This window comes from Marmota flaviventris, chromosome 17 (assembly GCF_047511675.1).
Source record: "Marmota flaviventris isolate mMarFla1 chromosome 17, mMarFla1.hap1, whole genome shotgun sequence".
In the NCBI taxonomy this organism is placed as follows: Eukaryota; Metazoa; Chordata; class Mammalia; order Rodentia; family Sciuridae; genus Marmota; species Marmota flaviventris.
Window position 1 is genome coordinate 72,193,079 of NC_092514.1, and position 18,935 is coordinate 72,212,013.

At 44.3% G+C, this 18,935-nt stretch overlaps 1 protein-coding gene across 1 annotated transcript; it reads right to left on the reverse strand.

The window, feature by feature from the left end:
* Positions 1 to 2,663: 2,663 nt before the first annotated feature.
* On the reverse strand, positions 2,664 to 18,357 carry Jpt1 (Jupiter microtubule associated homolog 1). The gene is made up of 5 exons (XM_027955666.2): positions 18,173 to 18,357; positions 9,818 to 9,960; positions 9,464 to 9,561; positions 8,545 to 8,563; positions 2,664 to 2,928 (listed from the first exon to the last, which is right to left on the reverse strand). The coding sequence occupies exons 1-5, from the start codon at positions 18,226 to 18,228 to the stop codon at positions 2,780 to 2,782; spliced, it is 465 nt and encodes a 154-aa protein (XP_027811467.1). The 5' UTR covers positions 18,229 to 18,357; the 3' UTR covers positions 2,664 to 2,779.
* Between the last annotated feature and the right edge of the window lie 578 nt (positions 18,358 to 18,935).

Sequence of the window (18,935 nt, forward strand, 5' to 3'; positions counted from 1 at the left end):
GACACCCGGCACAGGTCCTCAAACCTGTCTTCCTGTCGACCTGCGGTGGCAGGAACCCCTTCTGGAATACCAGGGCAGGACGGCTGAAGGCGATCTCTTTTATGATCCTCAGCTTTTTCGTGACCCACCCTTCGTCCTCCCAAAAAAGGCACGATCTAAAATACTGGAAGTTATCTTCTTTTTTTCTCCCCCGTCCTTTTTTCTCTGTACTGGAGGTTGAACCGGTGTCGTTTTACCACTGAGCTATATCCCCAAGCCCTTTTCATTTCTTGAGACACAGCCTCGCTAAATTGCCCAGGCTGGCCTCAGATTTGTAATCCTCCTGCCTCAGCCTCCCGAGTCGCTGGGTTTACAAGAGTGCACCACGGTGCCCAGCCTGTGAAGCACCTTCTAACAAGGAAGCAACGCGTTTAAAATCTGTGGGCCTGGCTGCACATATTAAATTCGAAGTCTGAGGCCACCGACAGTTCTGCCCTAACTGCTTGACGAGGCTGGATGCAGAGACCCCAGACCAGAGCCCCTGATGCTTGAAGACCTGGATCATGGGGGCTGCGCGTTAATGTGAAGTGAATGAAACTGTTGAAGGTAATGGGGTCTGTGAGTCGATTATTTTTGTAGCACTGGGCACTGAACCGGGGCTAGGCAAGCATCTTACAGGCCCAGCCTTACCAGAATAGGTTTGAAACATGGGAGAATATAGTTCAAACCTCCTGTTCACTTGGGGAGGCGATTTCCTTCAAGCACTGCTAATCAGGGCTGTTCTTTCTCTGGAAATGGCACATACAGCAGAAGCCTCTATCATCCTTCCATCTGATGTTCTCCATCTGAGGACCCTGCCACTCCCACACCAATGGGTCAAAAGCATCACATAGGGGGAGCCTGATCTAAGGTGAGTCAGTTTCAAACTGTGCAAGAGGCAGGAAGCATTAAGCCAGATGTACTCAGTGCCCAACTGTGTCTTTGGCCTCCTTCACCAAGGTACTTCAGTCACACAAACAGGCCAAGAGGTCTGCCAATGAAGTTGCTCCTTGGGTAACTTAGTAGTCATCTTGTCACGGTTTAAAGATCAAAAAACTTCACTTTCCAGAGTAGCAATTGAACACCCATAACACATTCCAGTGCTAAATCTGTTCTATAGTCCCAAAGTGACTGGCTCAACTGTTCCCCACCCCAGAACAGCTTTCATTTTAAGTGTTTGCTTATCTTCATAGAACAAAAAATTAAAAACAACTATCAAGTGGTGACAAAAACCAAAGACCTTTCTTTTCCAGGAGCCCCACCCTTACTAATAGGAAGAGAAGGGTGCAGTTTCCCTCCTTTTCAGGTCGATGGTATAAGCCTATACTGGTATAGGCCAGTATTTATAGGGCTAGCCGGTTTCAATATACTGATGACTGATTTATCTGGTATTCCCTTATTCTTCCAAAAGATGTGCCTAGTACTTCCAAAGTCTCATTTTGCCAATGAGGAAACTGAGGCCCAGAGGAGCACGGCAGGTTAGTAGCATGGGTGACGCCAAAACAGGCCTTACTGCCTGATTTGGACATTTGACATGTTGACCTGGAACCTTCTGCCTAGACCCCAAAGAGCACTTGTGGGGCCTTGGCCACCACCACTTTCTGATTATGTGGACACTTCCTTTGTTGTCCTCTTCTGTTTAACCACCACGCCCTCTTGATAAGGACCTCACAAAATGGAAACAAAGTTTTTAATCTTGTTGCTGGGGATTGCACCCAGTGGTGGCTCCACCCCTGAGCCACACCCCAGGCCTTGTTTTAATTTTGATATAAGGTCTGGCTAAATTGCCCAAGCTGGCCTTGAACCTTTAAACCGCTTCAATTAATCCAATCATTGGACAGGATTATAGTGGCAAAGAAAAAAGTAAAAGGAAGGACACTGAAACAATATGAAAGAGACACAGGACACAATGTTTCAAAATGTGGGCATTGTTTACTGTAAGCAACAGTCCAGGATCGGGAGGTACAACACACATTTTAAAGATGAGACTTTCATTTCATGGTCAAGCACCAGCATCATGCACACAGCGTCAAGTTACTTAGTAAGAACAGTGCCCCTGTGGGACCCGCTCCTGCATGGGGCCACCCGTGTGCTCGCCTCCCTGGCTTGCGTCACCACTTCATCCTGGTGGCTTGACTGTGCGTCTGAAGCCGTCCTCTTGCTCATAGGCCAGCCAGCCATGTTAGTACCTGGCTCACTTCTGAAGGTTAAAAAAAGGCAGCTTCTTTGCTTTCAGGCAGCGGGTTGTGAGGCTCAGGCCTCTTCCATATGGCACAGGAAGATGCTTTAGCTAAGGGCACTGAGAGAGTAGGGCAGCGCCACAGAGAAGCTCTGCATACAGACCATGTGTGTGGTGGGGCTGCCGGGGTGGTGCCTGTGGACTGCAGAAGGTCTGTCCAACCATGGTAAACCCAAGAACAGTGCGTCAAAAACCTCATACAAAAGAGCCTCTACCACATCAGGAACCAAATGATTTGTTCTTAAAAACACGGTACTAAGTGTCACAAAGCTTTCCCTTCGATCTACTACTAGAAAACACTCATGCCATGGCCCACAGACCCAGGAGTCAGACAGAGAAAGAGAATCCTGTTCTTCAAAAAGAAAAAGGAGGAAGAAAACGAACAAACAAAAAAGACAGCAGTACATAAAGTGCTTCTTTTTAATGAAACAAATTCAAAAGATATAGAGTCAGGCTCAAGTTGTGCAGTTCACAAGCATGAAGAAAACAAACAAACAAAATGACAGAGTTCAGGACAGTCAGTTAACCCAAGACCAGGCTGGACTTGCCACCAGGAGGGTTTCTTCTGGATGGTGCAGGGGCCGCGGCCACGGGGCTGGGCACAGGCGCCGCGGGCACAGGCTTCTCTTCACTCTGCCCCAGGCTGCCTTGCAGGTCTGTGTCCATGTTTTCTGGGAAAACGGAACAGAGATGAACCTAATAGTTATTTCTGGATAAGACAAAGAGTCTCAAATTTATTATTTTCATGGTTTAAAACATACTGAAAAGTAGTAGAAAAACTCAGCCAGACATGGTGACACGTCTGTAATCCAAGCAACTGAGACAGGAGAATTGCAAGTTCAAAGCCAACCTCAGCAACTTAGTGAGATCCTGCTCAAAATAAAAAGTAAAAGGGCTGGGAGGTGGCTCAGTGGTATAGCACCCTGGGTAAATCCTTAGTGCCACCAAAACAAACAAACAAACAAACCACCCATCAACCATGATCCTACTGTCCAGAATTGATCAGTCTTATGTTTTGTCACATCAGTTCAGTGTTTTGCTTAGGTACTTCAGACTGAACCCAAACCCCACCCCTTTTTACTTTTTGAGACAGCAAGATTTGCCCAGGCTGGCCTTGAACTTGAGATCCTCCTGCTTCAGACTTCCAAGTCACCGAGATTACAGGCACGCACCACTGTGTCCAGTTGGTGATTCCTATTCAAATGAACTGGGCACTTCCTACTTTTAACACCATAAGCATGAGTAGTAATATCCACTACAGCACATATTGCTCAAGTCACTGACTGATTTGTGGATTCCCAACAAGTAGACTTTTTTGTGTGTGGTTCTACAGATTTAACCCAGGGGTGCTCTACCACTGAGCCACATACCCAGTCCTTTTATTTTTTATTTTGAGACAGAGCCTCTCTAAGTTATTGAGGCTGGCCTCAAATATGTCATCCTCCTACTCTGGCCTCTCCAGACACGGAGATTACAAGTGTGCCCCATTGTACCCAGCTAACAAGTATATATTCTCAGTTGTCTTATTAGCAAATAGATTGCAAACACAGAAAATTAATTTCTTCATATGAATTCAAGAGTGACTGCAAAAACAAAAAACAACAATCACAATTTTAAAAATCCCTTATTTTTATTAATAAATAAGTAAACTTAATGTTTACTAAAAGTATTAACTTTTTTAAATTTATTTTTTTAGTTGTAATTGGACATAATACCTTTATTTTATTTATCTATTTTTATGTGGTGCGGAGACTCGAACGCAGGGCTTCCCACTCAGTAGTAGGCGAGCGCTGTACCGCTGAGCCACAACCCCAGCCCATACTAAGAATATTAATATTTTAAAGCATATTAAACATTAAATTTTGAGTGGCAGGCTTATTTCAGCATTAAATCATCAAACTAAAATTAGTTGCATCTTCTACAACCATAGATAATTGTACACATTCCACAGAAGTCCTTTTTCAATAATTTGCCAAAAAGACCAAACAATAAAAAAAAAAAAAAAGATTGCTGTGTTATTATGACCAAGGCATTAGGAAGGTCCTTCTTCACTAACCAGCAGTACGTGGAACTACAGCAAAGTGTCGTCCTCCCTTTTCTGCCTGGCAAGTGGACCAGTGTCTTCTTATGTTGCAATTATAATGAAATTCAAAGTGAGTGCGTCTGCTCCACAGAACTCCTGCACCCTGGGCATGTTCAGTGTCTGTGCTGTCCACTGCAGCCACACATGGCTCCACTCAATCCACGGCCACTGGGTCAGGAGTTTTAATTTGTCCGAGTCAAAGTTTAAATATACACAGCCATGTGTAGGTTGTGGTAACAGAACAAGCAGCACAGTGTTAGCGGAATACACAGGGCTGGGTGTAACCCTAGCACCTCGGAGGGTCAGGCAGGAAGATCGCAAGTTCAGGGAAACCCTTAGTAACTTAGCCTTAGCAACTTGTCAAGACCCTATGTCAGAAAGCCGGGTGCAGTGGCTTACGCCTATAATCCCAGCAGCTCGGAGACTAAGGCAGAAGGATTGTGAGTTCAAAGACAGCCTCAGCATTGGTGAAGTGCTAAACAACTCGGTGAGACCCTGTCCCCAAATAAAATACAAAACAGGGTTGGGGATGTGGCTCAAGTGGGTCAGTGCCCCTGAGTTCAATCCACAGTACAGAAAAAAAAAAAGACCCCATGTCAAAAATAAACCATAAAAAGACTGGGGGTGCCAGGCACAGTGGCTCACGTCTGTAATCCCAGCAGTTTAGGAGGCTGAGCAGGAGGATTGTGAGTTCAAAGCCAGCCTCAACAATGGTGAGGTTCTAAGCAACTCAGTGAGACCCTGTCTCTAAATAAAATACAAAATAGAGCTGGGGATGTGACTCAGTGGGCCAGTGCCCCCGAGTTCAATCCTCGGTACCCCCCACCCAAAAAAAAATAGATTTTTAAATGGACTGGGGGCTCAGTGGTAAAGTGCCCTCAGATTAAATCCCTGGTATCCCTCTAAGAAAAAGAAAAATTAAAAACAGCAACAGACCATTAATTCAGCCTAAAACACTAACACAATGTTTCAATTAAAGTTTTTTCATTTCCGCTAGGTGGCCTTGGCCTCATTCTACATATACAAGATCTAACTGAACCCTCCATTGTCTGACTGGATCAAGGAGTCAATGAATATTCTGAAGGACAAAAAAATCCCACAGCTCTCCCACTGGAGTTAATTTTCATAAAAGGCTCATCCCACGAATCTCCTAATTGTCTTACATCATTAAAGGAAGTGTTTTATTTTTCACATAGATAATAATATGCTAAAAATGAAAAGGAAAATAGAAGCTCTGGTGCAGACCAAAGAAAGCAGCCCAGGTCTTAAGGGCAGGGCTTGTTTGTCAGGTTAGAAACACTGTGGCCAGAAGAGGGCAGCTTGTTTGTTACCAGTCTGTAATGAGATAAATAGAGTTACTGTGACTAAACATTTAGAAACTTTTATAGCAATCTGACAGGTACTGCCTGTCCCTATTGAGTCTAATAATTATGATGTCAAAGGCTCTGAAGGAAATACTTCTCCAATTTTATACATTTTAGTACTAATTGATGGATTGTGGTACTAGGGATCAAACCCCAGGGCCTCACTCATCAAAATATATTTTATGAGCTCCTAACTTGTCTTTGTTTGGCACACCGATAATGTAACAGCACCGCACACTGACACACGCCTGTAATCCCACCTACTCAAGAGGCTGAAGAAAGAGGATTACAAGCTAGGCCAGGGGCTGGGGTTGTGGCTCAGTAGTAGAGCACTTGCCTAGCATGCGTGAGGTACTGGGTTCAATTTCCAGCACTGCATATAAAATAAAATAAATAAAAATAAAGGTCCATCAACAACTAAAAAATAAAAATGGTAGAGTGCTTGCCTCACATGTACAAGGCCCTTGGTTCAATCCCCAGCACACCCCCCCAAAATAAAAAAAACAGTCTCAAATAACTAAAAAAGGGTGGGGATGGGGCTCAGTGGTAGGGTGTTTGCCCAGCATGTGCAAGGCCTTGGGTCAATCTCCACAACTACAAAAAACTGAACAAAGACACCTGTGTCTGAATAGAAAAAATGATTCATTGTAACGATCAAAGAATCAGAACAAGAAGAAAACTAGCAGACTATCTAACTTGAAACACTGCAACAGAATTGGGGTCAACCTTTAATATACCAGATACATCTTGAATTATTATACCCTTGTCACTTTTTTTTTTTTTTTTTTTTTTGGTACTAGAGATTGAACCCATGAATGCTCTACCACTGAGCTACTTTCCCAGCCCTTTTCCATTTTTATTTTGAGGCAGGGTCTCACTAAAATTCTGAAACTGGCCTCAAACTTGCCATTCTGCCTCAAGCCTCCCAAATTGGTGGGATTATAGACACGCGCCCCAGTGCCTGGCTGCCCCTTGTCAATTCATGACAAAGGAACTAAAAGTTGTAGCAGTCAGGAATACAGAATAAGCAGGTAATAAAATTGATGGCCATTGTTTAAAAAAAGAAAAATTAAAAGGGAGAACTTGTCATAGCATACAACTCAATATGCTATTTATCTAAAGAATCAATAATGAACTGAGCTGGAGAAGGAGGCACAGGGAACAGAATTACTTGGTAGGACAAATAACTTACACCATTTGTATCTTCATGAGGATTCACTCACTTCTCCGGGCTCCCCAAATCATCCCCCGCCTTCTTTCCCAGTACTAGGGATTGAATCCAGGGCCTTGCAAATGCTAGGCAAGTGTTCTAGCCCTGAACTACATCCTTAGCCCTTTTATAAGATTTTTATTTTGAGAAAGGGTCATACTAAGTTGCTGAGGCTGGCATACACTTTCGATCCCTCCTGTCTCACCCTCATGAGTCGCTGGGATTACAGGTGCATACCACCACCACCATACCTCACACTTTTTTTTTTTAAGACAGAGTCTCACTAAGTTGCTGAGGCTGGCTTTGAACTTGAGATCCTCCTCTCTCAGCCTCCAAGTCACTGGGATTAGAGTTGGGTACCATAACACAAGGGCCATATCTTCAGTTATATCCACTGGCCCTAGTCAGTAAACAAATATTAGCTGATTCTGCTACATTCAGTCTTACAGTTGAAGTACTGGGAGGATGAAAAGCAAGACTGCAAAGTCTAGATTTCACCTCCAAAATAGTTTTCCAAATTACATAAACTGAACACAAACAGTAACTGACACAACTTCATCTTGGGAAAGAGTGACTGGTCTGATTGAAGGCTCAGGAGCTTCTCCTGTTATCACATCCACCAGGAAAGACTGAGAGGCAGGAGAGGAACTTGGTTCCATCACAACCCCAGCCCCAAAACAACTATTCACTGTAGGGTTGTTTTCTTTTTTTTTTTCTTTTGTGTGTGTGTGTGTGTGTGTGTGCTGGGGATTGAACCCAGGGCCTTGTGCATGTGAGGCAAGCTCTCTACCAACCGAGCTATATCCCCAGTCCACATGCTACATCACAAAACATAACAGTAGGAAAAGGCTCTTCAGGGCCTGTGACTGTGTGTGTCACCAGCAACTTGACTGACTGTTGCAGTGACACCTGTAAGCCTTAGAGTACTCATCAGCACTGTTCTGGCCCTTGTAATAAGAGGTGCCAATAAATACTTCAAAGATTTAAAGTAATTAAGCAAATGATTACAGCTCATTTCCACCTATAATTGGTAATGTGGATGACTAACTGGAAATTTACATCTGCCCCCCAAATCACCACTTACAAAATCACTTGAGGGTAACTAATGTCTTACAAATAAGTACCTCAATACAAAATCAAATGAACTTCGCAAATGGAATGCCATGAGCTGAACTGGAAATTCTAGTCTTTTATTAATTAAAAACGTCCTAGCAGCTGGGTGTGGTGGAACACCCCTGTGATCCCAGAGACCTGGAAGGCTGAGGCAGGAGGATGGAAAATTCAAAGCCAGCCTCTACAACTTAGCAGGAACCTATCTCAAAAAAAGTAAAAAAATTTAAAGAGGGGGATGGAGCTGGTAAGGGTTAGCTCAGTGGTATGCCCTTGGGTTCTCCAGGTCTTTTTCTGTCTAGGTTTCCAGCATTCTTCACTGCTAGCAGATTTAAAATGTGGCCATGTTTACTAACTTTCTAATTTTTTTGTTCTTCTCCCTCCGCCCAGAGTATGATGATGGCACTTTCTTGGGGCACACCCAGTTCTCTTTCACCAAGACATGATTTGAATTACAATTCAGATCTGTCCAAAAAGCATTATAGAACCAAAAAACAATTTAGTCTTTAGAAGTACTCACCATGAATGTCACCTTCACCCTGCAAAAGAAAAAGATTTAAAATTTTACAATTTTGCATCACAAAAATCTAACTGTCTAACTCAGAGTAGCTAACATCTATTTGAAATCAAATGTCAAATCCTATTCTGATGCAATCAAGCACAGAGTCAGGTGGAGACCTTTATTTAACTGAGAACAATGCCATACAGCAATCCTGCACAATAAATTTCACAACTAAACACCAAAAACAACAAACAAAAAGCAAAACATTTGCTCTGATGACCTGACACCAACTAACATTTCAAATGAGATAGGCACATTCATGGTGGCATGGCCACAGACTGACACCAACTAACACTTCAGAGGATCTTCCATCAGAATGGGAATGGGCAAACCCACCCTTCTGTTTGTCTTTTTCTCCTTATCTGGCTTTGAAGGACCCTCTAAGCCCCAGAGTCCTCAGACAGCACTCCCTACACTCCAGTGCTTCAATATGCTTGAGGCCACTAGCCAGGAGGACTTCCTACTGGGGCTCGGTGGCAGTACTCATCTGCAGACACCTGATGGTGACTCCAGGGGTCCAGTCTGTAGTTCACCTCAAGGTGACACTGGAAAACAGCTGCAACCATCCTTCAACTCAGATGTGCTCCTCTTAAAGAGACAGAGGGAGCGAGACCCACAGGCTCCCAAAGCCAATGGTGGTGAAGGGCCTACAGCCGACTCTACTGGTCAGAGCCACCTGGCACGCTGAGTCACTTTTCTGACCTACTTTCTACTTAGGGGTCTTCCATCAGCAAGATGACCCAGTCCCTTTTTTAGTTATTGTGACCAACCGTTGCGGCAGCAGTACTGAAACTCTTAGTAAACAAAGGGGCAATTTAACTTCTCACCCTCTCTGCCCTGGGCCTGGCTTTCCTAGTGGGTAGTGGGTCACACTGACCTTCAGCTCTAAGAAGTCTCCAGAGCTTGCTTCAGTTGAGTTCCTCCTCTGTGGTCCAGATGACTCCAGATCTTCCCTGCCACCACTAGACTTGGCACCTAGAAACCAAAATACAATACTTTTCTTGAGGAATACAACAGAAATGCCAAAATAAAACACCTCCGTACACATCCTAACCTAGACTCTCAGTCTGACTGCAGTTCTCATTCCGATCCACCACATACATTCATAGTTCCCAGCTCGCTCTTCTCAAGTTAAACTTCAGCAGCTGTTCATTACCATTAAACTAGTACTAGCCAGCTGGGCTCATCTCTGCTGGCCCAGCCCTCCAGTGACCACACACGAAAGTAGTACCTGCCGACTTGGCCCAAGAAGGGGGATTTTCTTCAGGTGTCCCAAAGATGCTAGAGGCCATTTTATTCTTCCTCACAGGCTGTTCTGTTGGTTCATCAAAGCCTAATGAGAAATTGGATCCACCACCTGGAGGCCGCAAAACCCTGGAAATTATGGCAAAACATTAGTTTCAAATCATACCAAAGCATTTCTTGGCATAAATATTTTCTTGTATCTTTTGTTTCTTTTTCCACACCCATTCTTCCTCCCTTACTGCTGCCCCAAAGAGAGCTGTTCATGGAAAAAGGAAACAACTCATCCTGGTACGAATTCAGTGCTGAATGTTAAGATACCGAGTACTCCCCTGTGTGGGAGCACATGCCTGTCATCCCAGCTACTTGGAGGCTGAGGCAGGAGGATTGCAAATTCAAGGCCAGCCTCAGCAACTTAGCGAAACTCTGTTTCAAAATAAAAAATAAGCCAGACACAGTGGCACACACCTATAATGCCAGAGGCTTGGGAGGCTGAGACAAGAGGATAGCAAGTTCAAAGCCAGCCTCAGCAAAAGCAAGGTGCTAAGCAATTCAGTGAGACCCTGTCTCTAACTCAAATACAAAATAGAGCTGGGGGTGTGGCTTAGTGGTCAAGTGCCCCTCAGTTCAATCCCTAGTGCCCCCAAAAAAAATAAAAATAAGGACTGGGGATGTGACTCAGTGGTTAAGCACCCCTGGGTTCAATTCCCCATACCAAAAAAAAAAAAAAGATTCCAAGATAAAGTACTAGTTTATCACATTTCACAATTAGAGTCACTGCCTGGTTGGTTTCCCTTTTTCAGAAATGGTAAGAGACCAAATAGCCCTTGCTCTACTGGGCTTAACTGACTATACCTGCAAACAAGTTTAGAAGAACATTTTATCGTTTATTCATTTGAAAGTCATTTCCATTTTATTTTCAACTAAATGAAAAAAAAAAGGAAGAATATACACATAGAAGTTACCTGGACCAGTTTAGAAGCCAAAGGAGAGTTCAACAGTATCAACTACCTCCATAGCACCCATGAGCCTGCTTATGTATTTGTACTCCACTATGCTCAATAATAAACACGGATGATTAGCCACAAGGGCCAAGTTGATATGAGAAATTAAATGTGCAATTCCACAGCATGTTCTGTACCCATGTTCTTCAGGATGGCACCCACGGCTTTCTGTTTCACTTGGAAATACAGACTGTACACATTTCCAGATCTTCTTGCCATGGGTTGATCAATTTGTCTCCTCCCTGCAAAAACTCAACTCAACTCCCCTTGCCACCTCTGAAAACAGAAAATTGATGCCTGTAATCCCAGCAGCTCAAGAGGCTAAGGCAGGAGGATCCTAAGTTAAAAGCCAGGCTGCTAGTGAAGCCCTAACCAACTTAGCAAGACTCTGTCTCAAAAGACAAAAAAAAAAAAAAAAAGGGAGGTGGGGGTTGGGGTTCGGTGGTTGAGCACTCCTGGATTCAATCCCTGGCACACAAAAAAAAGACAACTGAGATGGTTTCATGAGACAACTTTCTAACTACTGATTCATTTCCTTTACTGGGGATAGGAGCAGTATGGTTTTCTTTTTCTTTTTTTTTTTTTTTTTTTTTAATATTTAAATGTAGTTGGATACAATACCTTTATTTCACTTATTTTTATGTGGTGCTGAGGATCAAACCCAGGGTCTCGCAAGTGTGAGGCAAGCGCTCTACCACAACCCCAGCCCAGTATAATGGTTTAAACACTGTCTCTTGCCAGGTGCGGTGGCATACGCCAGTAATCACAATAGCTTGGGAGGCCGAGACGGGAGGATCAAAGCCAGCCTCAGCAATAGCAAAGCGCTAAGCAACTCGGTGAGACCGGCTCTAAATACAAAATAGGACTGGGGATGTGGCTCAGTGGTCAAGTGCCCCTGAGTTCAATCCCTAGTATCAAAAAAAGAAAGAAAGAAAAAGAAAAAAAGAAAGAAAGAAACACTCTCTTGCTGGCTGTGGTGGCATATACCTTGTAATCCCAGCAACCCAGGAGGCTGAGGCAGAAGGATCTCAAGTTCAAGGTCAGCCTTGGCAGCTTAGCAAAATAAAATAAATAAAATAACAAGGGCTGGGGATGTAGCTCAGTGGTAGAGCACCACGGATGCAATCCCCAGTACCACAAACAAATCTAAATAGCTCCCAAACATTAAAAATCCAATCTTGAAGCTGGGCACAGTGGTCCATCCCTCCAGTCCCAACTACTGGGGAAGCTGAAGCCAGAAGATCCCTTGGGCCCAGTAGTTTGGGGCCAGGAAAAGAAATAAGAAAATTTCTGACCTACCCTTGTGCCACAGTAGGTCATAAGACCTTCCTCATTCCAGCAGGGTCCTGCCCAGAAACCAGAATGCTGAAGCAGACAGGGCTGCTGAGTTTCCCGTCTACTACCAGTAGATTACACCCTTTTTGACCAATCCCACTGCAACACAGTTATTCATGCTTCAATCAAGCCCATGCAATGAAGTCTCCATGAAAACCCAGGACAGAGTTCAGAGAGCTTCCAAAGCTAAAACATGGAGGCTCCTGGATGGTGGCACAATCATTGAGGGCATGAAGTTAGGCATCCCTTTGCCACACCTTGCCCTACGCATTTCTTCCTGTCTGTCCCTTGTAGTATCCTTCACAAAAAAAAAAAAACAGGAAGTAGAAGCAAATATATCCCTGAGCTTCATGAGCTGCACTAGCAAATTAAATGTGAGGAGGGGTTTATGGGAAATTCGACTTACAGTCAGTCAGAAACATAGATAAAAATAACCTGGAATTTAAAGAGGGGTTGAGGCCAACTTGGGGGCTGAGCACTTGATGTGTGTGGGATCTGATGCTGAAGACAGCATCAAAACTGAGCTGGATTAGGGGATACCCAGCTGCAGAACTGCTTGTTTGCCTGTCAGTGGGGAAAGCACCACACCTTCTGAGGTCACTGAAGTCTTCTGTGCTGACTGCTGTGGTTTGAGTTCTATTCAGACTAGCACACAAATGCAATTTAAAACTAAGGATCCTGGGGCTGGGGATGTGGCTCAAGCGGTAGCGCGCTCGCCTGGCATGCGTGCGGCCCGGGTTCGATCCTCAGTACCACATACAAACCAAGATGTTGTGTCTGCCGAAAACTAGAAAATAAGTAAATAAATATTAAAATTCAAAAAAAATAAAATAAAATAAAAATAAAACTAAGGATCCGGGCTGGGGTTATGGCTCAGCGGTAGAGTGCTTGCCTAGCACGTGCAAGGCCCTGGGTTCAATCCTCAGCACCACATAAAAATAAATAAATAAAATAAAGGTATTCTGTACATCTACAACTAAAAAATAAATAAATCTAAGGATCCGCAGCCCACACTGAAAGCCAGCCACTTGGAAAGCTGAGGCAGGAGGCTGTCACTCAGTACTTGCCTACCACGTGGGAGACCCTGGTTCAATCCTATAAAGGTCAGGCAGAAAAAAGAAAAAGGATATATCATTTGATTAGATTGGGAAAATGGGATGTAAAAAGCCAACATTCAGCATTATGGTATGACAGTATAAAATTTGTACAAACTTTCTAAAGGGAACTTTGAAAGTTATCCTATGTCTCGGTTTTCTCCTCTGTAAAATGAGGATAGTAATATCTACCTCATAAGACTATTATTATAAGGGTATCATTTCATCTGCAACATGGCAATCATGCACATTAGTTATTATAACCATATAAATGTCACCACAACTAAGTTACCTGGAGTGCCTACTCACTAATGCAATTTCAGGTGATTCTTGAAGTCTTTTTTACACTTGATGTTTTTCTGAGTTTTTACTAATCTAAAATTCTTTTAAAAACTGTTTCTGAGTTCCAGAAATTCCTACCAGTGTTTCTCTTGACAATACTACTTTTTCCCACTGTCCATTCTAAACGATCATTCATTCACCAGTGGGCACCTGTGTCCATTCCGGATCCCTAGACAGAAATCCTGACTTCTCAGCTCCCTTGCATTTAGGCTGGTACCCCAGCCTCAGCACCCTAACACTGCCACCTTACTGAACCCACACACTGTACATTCCCGCACCAAGGGGAAACCCCTGCCCTGCCTCTCTTTGTGTCAGGCTCCACAATCCAGCAGATGCAATCAAGATGGATCCAACCTCCTCCCTCCCAACCAAGTCCTGCTACTTTCTTCACTCTTTGGCAGTTTAGCTCCAGCAAGGGCCTTTGCTAGCCTATTTCCTCCAGCCTGGACTAGGCTCCACCTTTCCCTCAGTTCCTACTCAAATTCCAGTCCATCTCTGAAACTGCAACCTCCTTGAGTTTGGAAAGGCAGCCAGAACAGCAGGGAGGACAGGGAGATTAGTGCTCCACTTCCCAGGAGCTGCCAATTCTTTTTGTAAAGGGCCAGCCTTAAATACTACTGGCTTTGTGATCAGGTCTTCCCTGAACTATTCATTGCCATGTTGCATGAAGGCAGCTACAGATGATATGAAGACAAGTGTGGCTTAAAACTCATAAAAACTTATTTATGTACACTGAAACTTTTCTTTTGTAGTCCTGGGAATTGAACTCAGGGCCCTGAACATGCAGCACCCTACCACTGAACCACATCCCTAGCCCTCTTTTATCTTGAGATAGGGTCTTTCTAAATTGCCCAGGATGAAAAAAAAATAAAAAATAAAAAAATAAATTGCCCAGGATGGCCTCGAATTTGCCATCCTCCTGCTCAGCCTCCCAAATAGCTAGGATCACAGGTGCGTGCCATTATACTCATAAATCATGAATCTTGTTTTTCTCAAGTACTGAACAATGTTAACTTCATTCACAGTTCAGAGGCCTTACAGAAAGAGAGCCTGGGTCAGGCCTGCAGGAAGTCTGCTATAGGCATTTCAACATCCTCCTTCCAGGGGAGCAAGGCCTTGAGAAGCTCTAACTGTCCAGCATTAGTTAGTGCGAGTGCAAACCCCAGCCTCAGTTCAGGGCAGGCACTGAAAAGTGAGTGCTCCAATCACTTCTGTGGGGAAATCACAAAATGCCATTTTTCTCTTTAAACTACAAACCTATAGAATTATGTTTTGATAGGGGTTTTCTTGTTTTCTAAATATGCAGTCTTTCTAGCTTCCTTCCTTAAACATAAACACAATACTGAATTCACACCAATTTCATTATCTACCCACCTCAAGGTCCCACTATAGTCCTTAACCACACATAACATTTAAAACTCCATTTTTAAAAAGTCTCAGATATTGGCTGGGGTTGTAGCTCAGTGGTAGAGCACTTGCCTCAAACGCATGAAGCCCTGGGTTCAATCCTTAGCACCACATAAAAGTGAAAAAACAAATAAAGATATTGTGACCATCCATCTACAACCAAAAAAAAATTTTTTTAAAGTCTTAGATATTGGGCTAGGGTTGTGCTTCAGTGGTAGAGCGCTCGCCTAGCACGTGAGAGGCCCTGGGTTAGATCCTCAACACCACATAAAAATAAATAAATAAAGGCATTGGATCCACCTGCAACTAAAAAAATAAACATAAAAAAAGTCTCAGATATTAAATATCCACTTAAATTTATTTTATAAATTAAGATATATGTGTTCAGGCATACATTTTATAAAGATGATAATTTTAAGCTTAATTCAGTTATTTAAATCACAAGTAAAGGAATGTCATCAATTCTTAAGCTTTCTCTCTGAAGGGATTAGGTTTTTATAATTTACATCTTAAAATCAACAAAGACACTTAAAATTATTAGAATAAAAATCAACTTTCTTCATTATCCCCTTCATTCCCTAGAGATTAGAATTATTTTCTTTGCTAATCATAATTAAAACCTCATGAGTTATTTTAGCCAAATGAAATTCCTCAGAATCCTCTTTTGCTTGGAAATATTTTTGGCCTTGAAAAATAAAAAATAAAAAGAAAGAGACACTAGTACCCAAACAACAGCTTAAAAGCAAGTCAAAGCTATGGCCAGTCCAACTTTGACAGGTCAGCAGCTTTCCTCCCGCAATGGCAGGTGATACCTACTCCAATGACGTCAGTGTTGTGGAGACCATTTGTAACAGCCAGACATCCCCAAACAAAGGATTTGATCATAAGGCAAAGTATTGCAATTTTATTTTTTACTATTCTTTCTGAAACACACATATAATAACTAAATAAAGATTATCTATTTAAGAGTCAACAAAAACATGTCCACATATTAGAGAGAGTAATTTTTAAAAAATTTGCTCCTTGCTTCTCTCTTCAAATCCCTGAGTTTTCAAACGTTCTTGCAGATCATTCCCTACCACATTAAATTTATAATGAGGCTACAGAACCAGGAGAATATTACTGGAGAAAAGAAGTTTTAGGAGAATTAGGTGAGATTATAGAAGGAAAGGTGTGAAGTAAATAAAATGACAATACTACAGTACCCAGATCACAATATCAGAAAGAAAAATTATGGAAAAAAATATTTAAAACATTTATTTTACAGAACCAAAAATTATTTTTCTCATTTCAGATATACATATGAAAAACAAGCAGGATTAATTTAATCTGTGTACTAAAATTATTTTTTAATAATTTTATTTGTAGATGGACACCATACCTTTATTTTATTTATTTACATGAGGTGCTGAGGATCAAACCCAGTGCCTCACACATGCTATGCAAGTGCTCTACCACTGAGCCACAACCCCAGCCCACTAGGTACCAAAATTCTTTACAAAGCACCAAACTGAACTCAACCCAAAGGACAAAACTCCAGATACACATTATCATTCCAACAACTGAAATCTGACCATGAAAAAGTTGACCTCATCACACACAATGAAAAACCAAGGTTCAATTTGTCCCAGTGTCCTCTGAAAAAAATTATCTCATTGGAAGGATGACAAGAGAAGAGGGAGTGACCAGTATTTTCTTATGTCCAACTACTAAAATTCCCCGCCCTCCCAGTAACCTCTGATTTAGTCTTTTTTCAATTTTACCTAGTCTCTTCTACATTATAAAACTGCAAAGAGTTAGTTGAAAGGGAATGTCACTTGCACGCATTCTCCTAAGACTCCTCTGCTGAGGCATGCTTTTTGTTCTCAAGTTCTCTAACCCTTGTGAGATACTGCTATTTCATGTCTGTCTTCTTAGCCCTACAAAATGGCTCCCTTTGTGCCACTTGGCCAGGACCCCAAGGCTGGCCACACATGACTGCACGTCGTGATCAATAGAGAGCAGATGCCCAGAAAAAGTGGAATCTAAGCTTCATCCAAGGCTCGAGGAAGATCCCTGAGATGTCTATAACCCACCTCACAGAACAGAATGCAATTAGCTGAGACAATGTGGACACCTTCCATAAACCCAAACCCTTCCACCAAGTTAAGTAAGGGCTTGATAAAAGGTTCCTGTTCAAACACCATGCCCTGTGCCCCCATCTCCAAAATGCAATAGGATGAATGGCAAGAAAGGCCCCAGCTTTCCAGGTGGAGATACTAGAGAAGAGACAATGGATTCTCCGGCCCCGCCCAAGAACAGGAAACCTCCTTCTCAAAGGAACTGGGGCCAGGGATGAACTCATTTGGCAAACGTCAAAAAGGGATGTGAAGAAGGAAGGATGCAAAAACCGAGGTCCGAAGCTTTGGGCGCAGAAAACCCATCCTGGATGGCTGCTACTCTCCCTGAGCTCAGAGGTGGGCGCGGGGAAGGGGGAGGAGACGGGGTCTCTTTGTTAGCAGAGGGTAGGCACTTCGAAGAGGGGTTGGGCGGTTGAGTCCTGAACCGGAGTGAAAGGTCGCGATGACCAGCCCCGCCCGACCACAAACGCACCTGCCAGGCGGGCCCGGTGGGGAATGGGGCACCGCGAGTGCAGGAGCCTGCCGGACCCGGCAGACACAGTCACAGGATTACATCGCTGAGCCTCAGCCCAGGGTAAGCACAGCCCCGGGCCAGTGGCTGGAGCGCGTGGCCCGGGGGTGGGACAATGGGGCCTGACCGAAGGCGTCCTGAAGGCCCCACCCCCCACCCCCGGGCACTCAGGAGACTAAGACCATCACCCTGGGGCTGGGCCAGCCTCACCGCAGAGCGCGGAAAGCGAACCCGCCCGCACGTTGCGAATGACGAAAACCCGCCGTTTGCCGAGGGAGCGGCTGGCCCCGGCCCCCCGGCCCCCGCTCGGTGGGAGGAATGAATGGAGAGAACAGCGGGATCGGGGCGGGGCCGCCTCGCCCCGCCGCACAAAGCGGCGCCCGCGGCCGAGCCCCGCAGCCCGCCCCAGCGCGAGCGGGACGCACCGGGGACATTATCGCCAACGACCCGCGCCGGGCCAACTCGGCCCGCTTGCAGCCGCCTTGCGGCCCCTTAACCTCGTGCGGTTCGGGCGCCGCCTCGCCGTCTCACCGGGAGCTATTCCTGCTGTTGGGGTCGACACCCTTGAAAGTGGTGGTGGTGGTCATGGCGCCGAGGAGCGAGGTAGGCTGGCGCGGAAGCAGAACGCCGAAAGCGTTGGACGCGACTGGCCCAGAGGAGCTCCAGACCCACTGCCGGTTACCGCCGCAGGAGCCTCCGCCACCGCCTGGCTGGCCGGCCGACGCTTTTATAGAGCTCACAAGCCCCACCCCCCTAGCCGCCGGCATTGGCCGATTTAAATGGTTCTCTTTGTTCCTATTGGCTTCCTGGAGTGTCAAGCACCGCTCACTGTCACGACGGTTTGCAGTGGCCAGGGTTGGGTCTAAGCCCGCCCGCTTCCTGGACAGGGCAGGACTATAGACATTCTCCCCACCCCCACCCCAAAATCTTGGAGCTGATTGGGCACGAGTTGAACCTGCCCTGTGCTGGGTACAAGTCCTACTCACTGTCAATTTAAAAAGTTACCTGATAGAAAAACTCGCTCTGGGAGAATTAGAACCGGCAAACCGAGGGCAGATTTGTCACTGTTACCATTTACTCATTTACATTTACGGTGGGATAGTAAAGGACACTCTCTTTAAGGAACGAAAATTACTGCTACCAGTTGACATTTACTTTTACTGAATACCTACTGTGTGTCCCATTTGGAAACCTAACAGTTCCAAAGCAGTAGCCCTATGAGTCAGCAACAGAAATCACGCCAAGGTGATCCTTTTTTAAACGACTGGAAATTCTTAACATTTTAATGTTATTA

Excerpts from the sequence above, each read along its gene's own strand:
- Jpt1 (XM_027955666.2), bottom strand. The coding sequence starts at position 18,228 with ATGACCACCACCACCACTTTCAAGGGTGTCGACCCCAACAGCAGGAAT. Across the intron at positions 9,961-18,172 it reads AACAGCAGGAATAGCTCCCG|GGTTTTGCGGCCTCCAGGTG; the intron begins GTGAGACGGCGA and ends CATAATTTCCAG. Across the intron at positions 9,562-9,817 it reads TTCTTGGGCCAAGTCGGCAG|GTGCCAAGTCTAGTGGTGGC; the intron begins GTACTACTTTCG and ends TTTGGTTTCTAG.